Source organism: Acinonyx jubatus, chromosome A2 (assembly GCF_027475565.1).
Source record: "Acinonyx jubatus isolate Ajub_Pintada_27869175 chromosome A2, VMU_Ajub_asm_v1.0, whole genome shotgun sequence".
Lineage (NCBI taxonomy): Eukaryota > Metazoa > Chordata > Mammalia > Carnivora > Felidae > Acinonyx > Acinonyx jubatus.
In genome coordinates this window covers 33,814,481-33,828,434 of record NC_069383.1, presented here as the reverse complement: position 1 = coordinate 33,828,434, position 13,954 = coordinate 33,814,481, and the positions used below count along the sequence as shown (strand labels likewise).

Sequence of the window (13,954 nt, the reverse complement as noted above, 5' to 3'; positions counted from 1 at the left end):
CTTCAGGTGTTATATTCAGCAGCATGCATGGCCGAAGAGTCCCAGAGCCACTTGTGCCAAGTATTTTATCTTCTAGAGTTCTCAGATTTGTCCTCCCTCTGGAAAATTAGTTTAGCAATTAAAAAAAAAAAAAAAAAAAAAAAGGATAAGGGCACCTGGGTGGCTCAGTCAGTTGAGCATCCGACTTCGGCTCAGGTCATGATCTTGCAATTTGTGAGTTCAGGCCCTGCGTCACGCTCTGTGCTGACAGCTCAGAGCCTGGAGCCTGTTTCGGAATCTGTGTCTCTCTGTCTCTCTGCCATTCCCCTGCTCACACTCTGTCTCTCTCTCTTTCAAAAATAAACATTAAAAATTTTTTTAAATAAAAAAAGATATAATTTATCACCTATTGGCACATACTTATTTTTGTAAACTCATTAACCAGTATGCTTTCTATCAAGCTATGTATATTTGTAAACTAAAGGGCACTCTACTTTTTTCATTCTTAAAGTGAAACAATCTTTTTCTGAAACCTCAGTTCATCGTAACTGTATGTATAGATTTCATTTCCAAGTTCTCATTCAGGATAAACTCCCTCTTTGGAATACTGGTGCTTTTGCTTTGTTTTGTTTTTTTTATTTCTGCCTGAACTTCACTAGTTGTTATTTCTCTACCATTGAAATTCAAAACGTGTACTGCATTAGTTTCGAGTGCCCTTTAAAAGCCATCAGATCACTATTGCAATCTATTTTTCCAAAGGAATGAAAGCTCACAGGTTGTCCACTAACTTGTTTCCTTTAATCCTAAAATCTCAGTGAAATGCCCAGGCTAGTGGCCTTCAGGAAGGCCATTGTGTTAGAACGGAAGATTATGTACTGTATTTCTTCCTACTATTTTAAATGCAAATATAATATATCGTGAAACAGTGCACATATTAATATCAGTGGCTTTTTCCTGTTTTGAAGTGATCCTATATTCCCTGATAGTTGGATCTAAAATCCCAGTCCAATTTTGAAGTTGCACATAAGAAAACAGAATTGACTTGGAGGAACTGGAAAGTACTGCAATTGTTTCATAAGACCATGGGTTGTTTGTGATTTTTTAACATTTTATTGAAAATACCGAAAAGCATTCAGAGCTGGAGACCTTTGAAATATAGTTGACCTTTGAACAACACAGGGGTTAGGGGCACTGACCCCCTGCACAGTCAAAAATCTGTGTATCTTTTGACTCCCCCAGAACTTAACTACTAATAGTCTACTGTTGACTGGAAGCCTTACCAATAACAGTTGGTTAACACATTATGTTACATGTACTATATACTGTATTCTTAAAATAAAGTGAAGAAATGTTATTAAGAAAATGGTAAGGAAGAGGAAATACATTTACAGTACTGTGTTGTATAAGTGGACCCGTGCATTCCCAACTCATGTTATTGGAGGATCAACTGTAATGTAGTTTTCACAAGGCAGAGAGAGAGGTAGAGTAAATTTGTTTAACAGAAGGCAGGTTGTCTCCTTTGAAGTCTAATCATGTGAGAAAGGAAAATCCAGCCAAGTTTGGGGTCCACAAGACAATTCAAACTATCTTTAAAAATAAGTTTTGCCTTTTCTTGAGACCACTGTGTGTTTAGACCAACATTTTAGCTCTTAAAATTTAAACCTAGGAGTCTTTTAAAGGAAATTTAATCCATGTGTTTTTGATTCACTAAATCCTAAATCATTACCCATAAACTGTATGTCTCTCTAAGCTCTTTGATGTCTAAGAAATCTTTGAAGCCATGTAAGGCCTTTTTTGTTCCAGAAGAATAGGAAGTTGGTTTTTGCTAAGGGTCAGTAAACAGCATCTTCAAATATCTGAATTAGGTCTAAAATCTCATAACCGTAACAGAATGAAAATTTGAACGAGTGCTAATACAGTTTTCTGATGCAATGTGAAAAATGTAAGTACTTTTAAAGACCCAGTAGTATTCAGTTGTAATCCTTACTAACCCCAAGGAAAATATTTTGCCAGCACTCCTCTTTCTATTGTAAAAAAAAAAAGTAAGGTCCAAATATTTATTATTTTATCCTAACACACAGTAGGTACTCAGTAACACTTTTGTTGAATGTTAATTGAATGAAGTTTTCTTCTGCGTAGAACCTTCCAGCTAATGTCAATCTTTCTATTCAGTATCAGTATCCATCTGTCATGTCTCAGAATAAATCTATTCTGAGTCAGTGACCTGGTTCGACAAATTTTTAAAATAAGCCATCAAACTAAATATATGACATTTATTGAAATTCATTCTGTACCATGAAGCAACTGCCTTGCAAAGAGTGCTGAAAATAGGAAGGCATTTCTAGGCTAATTAGATTAAATATTCAGTTGTTACCATATGCTTTCTGAAAATTGATTTTTTTCCCCCTTTTACTGTTCCTGCCATTCTTCCTCCCACCTTGACATGCTTACTGGCTGAAAACTATGCATAGAAAAGGGCAGGTCATTTGTATCTATAAGCAAGTTCAAACAGGTTTAGAAAATGTAATGCTATAATCCTAAGTTGCCATAATGTAGAAGGGAAGAGTTTTTCAACAATAATGAGGGTGTTAGGTTTTGCTCCAGATTATATAGATGACACATATTTAAACTCTATTGTGTGGAGAAGAACACCTCTTACTGTACTTAGACTTCCTGTTTTTGAGTGTATATTTTCTAGTAACTAGACTTCCCATATGGACTCAGCACAAATATGTAGCTTTACGTGAAGTTGAAATGCACATGATTAGAGTACTGATGGCTGTGGAGACAGCAAGTCCTTCTCTCTAAAAGAAAGAAAGTAGTATTTAGAAGAAGGCAGAGTACTGAAACATGGGCACTGAGATCTTTCTTGATACCATGTTGTGAATTTCTAACTACTCCTCACATTTTGTCCTCAGAAAACATTGGGGTGACAGAATTTGGTGATTTCTTGTATCTTGGTGGAGAGAAAAAGGAAAATTGTGCTATTATGGTCTTTACATAGAGGTTCTTTTAGGTGAACCTGAAGGTTTACTGAATGCATATTCATTCCATCATTAAACTTGTTTTGAAACTTAATTATGGATAGTACTATATAAGGAGTAATTTATTTATATGGCTTATATGGTCATATATATAGAAAGAGACATGCTTAATTTCTATTTCAATGGTTGATCAAACCATTAGTAATAATCGTATATCAATATGTGCACGTTCATTTTTAGATGCTCTTTAAAACTCTACAAGTTCTCATAATTTGATAAGCCTTTATATTTGTATACTTGGAAAACTGTAGTTCAAGTTAAGAAGGTTTTTGTGATAACTCTCATGCAACAGATAGAGAAAAGAAATAATGAAGGAGAAGAGCTGGAAGTTTATTGTTTTTGTTTTGTTTTGTTTTGTTTTGAGAGAGAGAGAGACAGCACCAGTGGGGGAAGAGCAGAGAGAGAGGGAAAGAATCCCAAGCAGGCTCAGCATTGTCAGCATGGAGCCCAATGCAGGGCTCCAACTCATGAACCCATGAGATCATGACCTGAGCTGAAACCAAGAGTCAGATGTTTAACCCACTGAGCCACCCATGTGCCCCAAAACCTGGAAGTTTTAATGGGTGTTGGATCAGTGAGTTTACAAGAGGGGAGAGATGGGTGGATACACTGCTGGGTCACGGGCTTGGGTGCAGTGCTGGTTGTGAGGAGAGTGTCACATTAGGAATCAGGCTGCTGCCTTCTGAATAGGAAAAAGGCTGGGCACAACTGAGTGGGGAATCCAGGAATACTCACAGTAAAATGGTAGGACATGTGATAGGTAAGCAAAGTCTGAACTTCCTCTGTCACATGTGGTTTGATTCTAGGAGAAGTGAGGCTATCATTTGCCCAATCCTAGATCAGAACTGTTAGTCTGTTGTACCCTCAGATACCAATAAGAATAGCAAGGATACATAGCAGGAAGTAAAAGGAACTTTTATTCTGAGTGTTGGAGACATGCTCTAAGCATTCTATTAGCTACTTGCAGACACTACAAATGAAATTCTGTATTCTCAGAAGAATTCATAGTTTTAAAACCAAACTTACAAGTATTTTACATGATGTTCATGACCAGAAATTTCTAGCATATCAGCTCATTATAATGCATCAGTTACTCTTGGGATCAAAGCTTATGGCCTTCGAAATTATATCCATAACTATTCTCCCTTGGAATACCATCTGCTGTGGATATATATTAGCTTTACTTTCAGATATTATCTTGAGGCCATTTCTTTGGGCTTTGATTACACAGAGTTCATGCTGGAGTGTATGTAATAATTACATTTGTTATGTTCTAAACACGAACTCAGACAGTGGTCTAAAGATTTGAGGAAAGCTCCTATCAAGGTCTGCCTTCACTTTTTGTCTTTTTCCTCCTCTGAGAGACTGAAGTGAGTAGATGTCACCTTACTCTGGTCTCATATTCAGACAGAACCCCTTCAGCTGCTGCTACACTGTCCAAGGTGAGTTAATGGACTGACCATTGTCTAGTTAAGATAGAGACACCAGACAAATAGAATCGTTTAGGGCCTACATGAACCTTTGGGCTTAAAATATTATTACCCTAGCTGTTTTTTTTTTAAGTGCTATTGAATTATATAAAGAAGCACCCAAAGTAAAGCTTGTTGACAGAAAAAGCGTCTTCCTAAAAGAAATAAATACACATTTTGGATTTTTCAGAAATTCACTTTCTGTCATGTCAAAATTAAGATACTTCTAAACTGTACTTCAGTTTTACTAACACATACTTGGATTGTTCATTGAAATCTATATGTCAGAATTGAATTGTTTTAAACACTCTTCTGCTCTTCAAAAAGCTTACAAAAAAGATTGTTCTTTAAATTACCAGAAGAGTGCAGATAAAACCCCAGTTTCACTAACGACAATGAAATGTGACAGCCCTTGAGTCTATGTCATAAGTTGATTAATTACTTTCCAAATGTTATTAAAGATTCTGAATGAGTAACTAGAGTGGTATTTAAGATCAAGCCTCCCTCACAATTCCTAAATGGGTTTTAATTTTCACAGTTAGATGATCATTATATCTGATTCATTTCTTTAACATCTTCAGATTGTTGGTTTTATTGAAAAGAGAGCAGAGTGTCTGTTTCAGTGTGTTTTCTTTTCTCTGAAATTATTCCTTGTAGATTTTAATAAAACTGGTTTTGAAATAAAAATAATCAAATGCTAGCATTGCCCTTTAATAAAGGCCCATATATCTGATGAGTTATATAAACATTATAAGAATTCACTACCAACATCATGATTATGGAACCATTTAATTCCCAAATCTGTCTTGCTGACTGCTTGGACACTCAACTGAAATCAGCATTGTGCATTAGGATTAGTATCACCTCAAGAGAACTTTTGTTTTGGTCATTGCCCATTTTCCCCCATTCCCACAATGATTCCAAACTTTCTTTCTTTTGCTTCCTTTACTCTCAGTGTAATATCTCCCTTTATGGTTTGGAGAGTAAACAGAAGCCCAGATGGTTTCCATATACCCGTTATTACCTCCCTGCTTCTGTCTCAAATGATAAAATGGTCTTTTCACCCTGTGGTCTTGATTCTATTCTCCCACATCTTTGAGCACCTTGCTTCATCTGTCCCACCCTCCCTGCCCACCCTTACCATCTTTTAAAATTTCCCTCACTGTTTTCATTCAGCCCTTACTCAACTTGCTGCTGCTTCTAGAAAAAAAAAAAAATCCAGACATTCTGATAGGGTTTTTACTATACATTTACCTTAAGTATTTATCTTAAGTATTCACTTCTATTTCTGCCTTATCCTTTAAATAAAAAATTCTTGAAAATAATTTCTAACTCAGTGTCTCTATTCTCATTCATTAATTCATTCCACTCAAGCAGTCTGTTCCCATCTACCAAGAAGATGTCTTCACTCTAATAACCAGCAACCTCCTCATAGTGAAATCTGATGGACACTTGTTTTTATCCCAGTTGACCCCCCTGTGAGATTTGACACCATACATATTACTCCTCCTTTTTGAAATTTCTAGCTTCTGAAATACCACTCAAACTTTTCTGTTTAGAGTTTAGATTTCAACTTTATATCTAAAGCTTGAATTCCTTCTTTCTGCATACTGAACATGCCCATATGTGATCTTACTTACCTCCATTACTTCAAATACACTGATGGACCAATGATTCACAATTGTCATGTCTGACTCTCTCTGCTCTAGACCACCATGCCCATTTATTAGCTACCTTATAGACACTTGCACTTGAATGACCAACAGATACCTCAGAGTTATTAACTGAACTATTTTTTTTGCCCCATAACTTTTCTCTGCCTATTTATCTTACCTTTGTTTTTGACACCAAGATAGATATTTTTTAGTCATCCCTGACTTCTGATTCTTCCCCTATGATCAAAATCCATGTTAGATCATTGTCACATAAACTTTATCTCTTTAATATCTTTCTAATCTAGTCTTCTTTTTTTCTGTTATATCCATACTGCCAGAGTCTTTGTACAGGGTCATTCTTTACTAATTCATTTCATTATCCATTCTTCAACAAATCCTTGCCAAGTGCTGTGTACTGCTAGGGGATAAAAATGGAGCTTTTAGTCTAGTGGGAGTTACAAACAAATTACAACTCAACATAATAAAGTGTAACTAAGGATAAGGCAGGTTTGATATGTGAGCACATGGAACAGTTTCTACTCTTTCTAGAGGGTGAGAGAGGCAACAGAGAAGGCTTCCTGAAAGAAGTGTCACCTACAATGAGACTTGAAGAGAGAGTTAGTTAATCAGGTGAAGGTGAGGACAAAAGTGTTCCATAGAGAGGGATCCATATGTGCTGAGACCCAGAGTGGGAGAGCTCATGGCCTACTTCAGCAACTTGCAGAAGGGGAAAATAGAGCCTAGATTTCTAGGGGGACAATGGCAAAAGGCAAGGCTGGAGAGTTAAGCAGAAGCCAAATCATGAATGGTTTTTCACATGTGCTAAGGAGTTGAACTGCTTTTTTTTTTAAGTTATTTATTTTGAGAGAGAGTACACACACCCACACACACACACACACACACACACACACACACACACACGGGTAAGAGGGATAGAGGGAGAGGGAGAGGGAGAGAGAGAATCCCAAGCAGGCTCCACACTGTCAGCACAGAGCCCTACATGGGGCTCAAACTCACAAACTGTAAGATCATGATCTAAGCCGAGAGCAAGAGTTTGACGCTTAACCAACTGAGCCACCCAGTGCCCCAGGAGTCGAACTGTTTTTTTTAATTGTTTATTTTTCTTAATGTTTATTTTTCAGAGGGGTGGGGGAGGAGCATAGAGAGAGAGGGAGACACAGAATCCAAAGAGGGCTTCAGGCTCTGAGCTGTCAGCACAGAGCCCGACATAGGGCTCGAACCCACAGACTGTGAGATCATGACCTGAGCCAAAGTCGGATGCTAAACCAGCTGAGCCACCCAGCCGCCACAAGTTGAACTGTTTTTAAACAGCAAAGTGACATAATCAGATTGTCGTTTTAGAAAGATATCTCTGGTACATTGGGTAATGGATGATCAGGGGCAAGAATAGAACAGGAATACCAGGTAGGAAGCTGTTGTAATCCAGGCAAGAAGTGATACCACCTTAAACTGTGAGTGGAAGCAGATGAACGTGTTTAAAACACCTATGGAGTCAAGGGTGATGTCCTGGAAAAGTGGGAATGTTAGGCATTGAGATAGGATTTGAAGTGGTAAAATAAGTTTTCATGGGAAGAACATCTGACTGTTTCTTCTTAGTCTACTTTTCTCATTCACCTTCTCCTCAGCCTCCTGGTTTGGTGTGCCTCAGCAGACAGGCTTCCTCTGCATTCTCTACACTCCTTTCCTTGGTGGTCTCATTCAATCTCATGGCTTTTCATACCACCATCGTTACACAGACAATTTCCCAATTTAAATCTCTAGTACAGACCTTTCTTCCCTAAAAAGTATCTCAAACATGAACAGAACTAAAGTGCCTGATTGTCATACATTTCCGCCAGGCTTGGTCCACCCACCAGCTTCTTACTCCATGGCAATAAGTGGCAAAATCATTGTCCCTGTTACAAAAACCAAAATATTTGGAGTATTCATGATTCCTTTTTTCTTGCACACTTTATCTCCAACTCCTTTACCAAATCTTCATAGCTCTGTCTTCAAAATATAACCAGAATTCAGCTACCTCTCATCACTCACTCCTTCCTCTCTAGCCCAAGCTACCGCCATCACTCACCCGGACTACTACAACAGTCTCCCAACTGATTTCATTTCTCCATTTTTGCCCTATCCCATCCCCCTGCCACCACCAGTCTTCTTACACACACACACAGTCAAGGTGATTCCATTCAAATATATTTACTGCCTTGCTCAACACCCACATTCACTCCAGTAAAAGACCCAGTCTCACAGTGGCCTACAAGGCCCTGTATGGTCTGATTCTTTGTCCACTCTGATCTCATCTCCCCATCACCAGAGTCCAGTGTTATTAACAAATAAGACACATCAGGCATGCTTTCAGTTTGGTCCCTCTTGCCTCTGCAAGAAAAAAAGAAATCCCTTCACATCTCAGATGGCTAATTCTTGTCCTTCAACTCTTTCCTTAAAAGCTACCTCCTCAATTTTTCAAAGCCACAGACCTTTCCCACCACCTTCCTTCTCTCTCTCTCTCTCTCTCTCTCTCTCTGTCTTTCCAGTAGCGCTCAACACTCCTCACGTTGTAACACACTACATGTATAATTTGTTTTCTGTATCTAACTGCTAGAAAGTAAGTTTCATAAAAGCAGGATTGTTTATTTTGTTTACTGATGTACCCCCACCCCACCCTAAGTACTTCACACATATTAAGGCCTTAATTAATATTTGTCAGATTTAAATAGCTTAAATCTGTCTTAAATAGCTGTTGGACATAACAAAGCTCATGCTTGAGAGATGGATGTATGGACTCTGGAGATAAAGAGATGAAGATACAGATCAGGGAATCTTCACTGTTGTCAGTCTTTATCTTCAATTGCCTGGACAGATGCAGTGACCTTCTGTTGTGTCTTCTGGCATCTAGCTTTTTTCCACTCCATTCCACTCACCACATTGTTACCAAAATTGTCTAATATGTGTAATTACAAGTATTATGCTCATTTCCATCTCCTGCTTAAAACCTTCCAGTGACTCTTTACTACAGATAAACTACAGATCCCTCAACAGGATGTATAAGGCTTTCTATGATGTGGCCCTGGACTAATCTTTCAGTTTCGTCCATACCCAGCCCAGCCCAGCCCACATAGTCTCTGTGCCAACTTCCTGAACAGCCCTGCACATTCTCATCTAGGTGCCTGTGTGTGCGTGTCCTGCCTGTCCCCTGCCTCCACTGTGCCTAAGCAACTCCTAACCTGCAAGACCCAGCTCAAGTATTATCTCCATGCTAACATACAACTTGGCTCTGCCTCTCGGCTACAATTAGCTGTTTGTCCCTCTGTGTTCCTTTAGCAATGTGCACCTGTCTTCATAGCACTTTATAGCACAGTGGGGTGGGAGGCTGGGACTGCCAGTCAGTGAGCAACACTGATATGGTTGAAATGTTTTTGTTTTTGTTTTTGTTTTGTCTTGTCCTCTCCTTTCTCTTTCTGTTTCTTTCTCCCTCAAACACACACACACAACTCCCCGTTACACACAAACACAAATGCCCTGGATTATTTTTCCTTGAATTGATCAGTTATATAAACACAATCCTGAGCACAGTTGTTTTTAAGTTGTGCTAATGTCCTCACCTTTTGGTTTATTGATTTTTCAAGGATCCAAAGTATTTACTGAGTTTTAGAAATTGAGTTTTGTACCTACGTACTTATTTTCTGTACTGTTCTGTTTTTTACAAGGATAGCTTTTGCTTGACATTCTCTATCCCTTTAAAAGTATTTTAAGATTTTTATAGAAAGTTTATTTGGCTCTTTTATTCTCTGATTATATATTGAACTCAATGTAGTGATATTTATATGCTTTTAATTTTTCTCCCAACATTGTTAATTGCATTATGTTCAGCCAAGGAATCCACATCTATATAATATGTGATAGGTTTGGCTATTCCTTCCATTCATAGTATTTTTATGATTTCTAAAAGTTTTTTCTACTTTTCCTGAAAAAGACTATGTTATATACTGACAAAATTTATCTTGAAAAAGGTCCCTAGTTCATTCCCCTGGGAGAGAATCTACTTGCTAACTTTGATTTCCAAGAAAAGTACTCAGGTATGAGCAAAATAAAATTCAGACCACCCGAAGAACTTAGTGAAATTAGTGTTACAGAGTAATGCCCACATCACATGGATTTGACTGTATATTTCCAGTTTAGGCACCCCCATGCCTCTCCCATTGTCTCTCTTTCCCTAGGTGCTGGTTCCTCTTTACCTGACAGCCACCAGGACACAAATGGGATCTACTCACCACCACCATTTCTCATAACCATTTGATTTCTGCTTTAGGTAACACCACAGGAGGTTTCATCAGTTATATAGACCCAGTTCTGAGCACAACTCCCCACACTTGGAATTCACCATGCCTTATGCTGGGGACATTTTCAAACACTGAGGAAGGGAAATATGTCTGATTCATTAATGAGTAATGTACCAGCTTCCTTTCTAACTGGTCTCCCTTTAGTGCTTCACATTCTGACTATTCAGTCAGGTTTATCGTATTCCAACCCTGTGCTTGAATACAACTGGAAAAAGTTGCTAAGCTTATTTTATTTTAACTTACATGCTTAGGAAGATGTTTCTCAAGTGAGATTTGTACTTTCTCATTATTCACTGTCCCCGGATTAATTGAAGAAAACCTGGTAGCACTTCTGCACAATCTAAACTATAAAATTACACCTATCCATTAGGCCAAAAATTATTTTTAACTACTTTTATAGGATTTCAAGCTTCTTAGCACTTTCTTAACAGTGAAAGTTCAGTGTTCACATTTTCAAGGGTAATGAAACGTTCTTGTCTGACCTACAACTTATTAATGAGACAAAAGCCCTTCCAATCATTCAGAACTCTGACAATTCAATGTATTTTTCTCAATAGGACTTTTTATAATATGTACAATGTTAAAACAAATGTCCATTTATTCTTCTTTCCCAGAACTTGAATACTTTCAGCAATTCTTAAAAGGACAAAGATGTTTACTAACAGATTATGAATGTATGAAGGATAATCTTGAGAATATAATGAAATTCTATTCTTTTATCTGTATTCTTACCAGATGAGATTTGGACAATGGTCTCAGTCATATGTTACAACTAGAAAATGCACAGTTGGCTTTTTCTAACGCTATAATTCTATGATTTTCAACTTTAAAAATGTTTTTTGGAAGAAGAAAGGATGCAATATTGGATAAGGATCTGAATAAAAGCACTATTTAGGTCTTTTTCAAAGAAATAACATTTGTGTAGTAATCAAGCCTCAATGTTTAGAGGAGCCCCTAAAACATTAATTAATTATAACATGTGAAAATTATTATTGCACCAAGTTTAGTCTAACTTGTTTTCTCCTATAGCCACCTATATGTGATTTTTAGTAAGCTTTTTTGTTATAAATTAAGTATACAAATCAATCTAAAGATACTTTCTTTGTTCTAGAAATTTTGTGTCAATGACAGATTGCCTTATATAGTATAACTTTTCTCCACAAGCACACAAATCTTTTCCTTGATTTTAATTAAAAAAAAAAAGAATTTTTACTCCCTTTCACATAATTATAACTTCACATGATATTTAAAATCACCCGTTAGGAGCAGTTTACTGTGTAAAGTTTACTGTACAAATAAAGTTTATTGTGTACAGATAATCACTTTGAAAACAGCATGTTTTAGACACATAGCAACAAAACAACAGAAACAAAATAATCATATGCAGTTATGCAACATATATGTGCTATAAAAACCTTAAAAATACTGTTCTACTCCAATAGATAAATATGTTTGGCCAAAATCTTTTCAATCTGAATTCTGTTAGTAAAAAGGGTAGTTGTTCCCTGATTTTTCTCCATTTGCTTACAACTAGGATTGTCACATAAAATATATTCATGGAGGGGTGCCTGGGTGGCTCAGTCAGTTGAGTGTCCGACTTTGGCTCAGGTCATGATCTCATGGTTCTTGGGTTCAAGCCCTGCATTGGGGTCTGTGCTGACAGCTCAGACAGAGCCTGGAGCCTGCTTCAGATTCTGTCTCTCTCTCTCTCTCTCTCTCTCTCTCTCAAAAATAAACATTAAAAAATTTTTTTAAATATATTCATGGGACTTATTTATACTAAAAAGTATTCATTATTATCTGAAATTCAAATTTAACTGGGAATCCTGTATCTTTATTTGCTAAAACTTCAGTGATGGTGTGGGTTTACTCTTCTTTAAAGTGGTAAAGTAATTTTTCCTTTTTTGTTGTTCTTCCTTAGAGTGGAAGACTTTTACCATGGTCTTTGTCTTGGAGGGCAACTTAAGAGTGACTTCAGGAACTTGACAGGTTTAGAGAAAAACCACAAATGGCCAAAGTGTGGGAAAATAAGAAATAACAGTATTTAAACTGAGAGGATTAAGGTGATGAAATAGTCACCAAGCATTTGGAGTGGGCTCACCCACTAGACTGTGCCAAGTTCCTCACTTTTGATGAAGGCAGGCAAAAACTGGCTAACACACAACTTAGGATAAGCATGATAGCCACATTTATTGAATGCCAATGTATGCTGCATGAGTGAATGCCAGTGTCTCATGATTTATCTTTAACCTTCATGGCCAACCCACAAGATGTGTATCATTATCCCGATGCTTTAGATAGAAACTGACACTTACAGTTGTAAGGTATGTAAGTGGTAAAGCCCAGATTCACATCACATCAAATTCTGACACCAAAGCCCATACTCTCTCCACTACACTTCACCTCTTTTCTAGTAGGTTTTATGAACTGTTGGGAAGACTGTTGTCAAACAAAAGAGTTTGTAAATATCAGACATAGGATTGACCCCTGAGTATTCAGATCATTTAAATGTGGTCATATTATAGAGAAATTGGATAGGCTGAAAAATCCTCAAGATTTCTTCTGTCCTCAACTTACTGTTAAAAATCATTGTCAAAGTAGTATCTGACTACATTAGATAGGATTTTTGACATGGCATATTGTTTTATCTTTCTAAAGTCAATTTAGGCTTTTTTGATGCTCATAACACTAGTAAATCTTTAGGTATAAGAATCCAATGTTCAACAAAGAATGTTTTAAAATTTGCTTGCTCAACAGCCTGGTAGATCCATTCACTTTTCAATTTAGGTTATACACTTAGATTTTTAGCATTTATCTTTCTGTCTTCAAGTCCACAGACTGTATACTTTTTTGAGAGTGGGAACTCTCAGTATCTAGATAAGTGCATGGTGTCCAATGGATGTTGACAAACATTTGACTAATATTGTGTGATATAATATGATTCATATACAGTGAATGTTTATAAATACAGTATTTTAAATGACATCAGGAATCTCCTATTAGAATCTCTTAACTTTGCTTTTATGGGCCTACTTTTAAAGTTAATAGAAATAATATAAGTGTGGAGAAGGCTAAGAATTTTTCTTAGGATTTCACTCTGGCAAGTCCTCCTGGAGATTTAGCTATGACTGTTTTTTATGGCTGCAATTTCCTTAATATGGGGCCTCGGCCATTTTCCATCATCGTAAATCCCTTTTATATACTTAAAAGCAGGATTGAAATGTTTTCTGCTTTTTATATCTTGCCTCTTCACTTAGATACATTATTTCTGTCTTGAGGTTATATTATGTAAATATAGAAAAAATTTGGAATTATATGGCAGGAAAAAACTAGTAACCACCTCAGAAATTTTAACTAATAAATGTGTTTCTAAATCCAAGTGAAATATTTAAATTTTTTAAACGTTTATTTACTTTTGAGAAAGAGTGAGAGACAGCCAGTGCACCAGTGGG

General features: G+C 36.9%; 1 protein-coding gene across 4 annotated transcripts in view; it reads left to right on the top strand.

Annotated features, from left to right (window-relative positions):
• MET (MET proto-oncogene, receptor tyrosine kinase) overlaps positions 1 to 13,954 on the top strand; it is a 111,732-nt gene that overhangs the window by 5,694 nt on the left and 92,084 nt on the right. For 2 of the 4 annotated variants that reach the window (XM_053218178.1, XM_053218176.1), the window contains exon 2: positions 4,388 to 4,465. The exons of the other annotated variants lie outside the window; for them this stretch is intronic. In XM_053218178.1, the coding sequence (XP_053074153.1) occupies positions 4,402 to 4,465 (64 nt within the window). In that variant the 5' untranslated portion in view covers positions 4,388 to 4,401. The remainder of the gene's footprint in view (positions 1 to 4,387; positions 4,466 to 13,954) is intronic. 4 annotated transcript variants of the gene reach the window in all.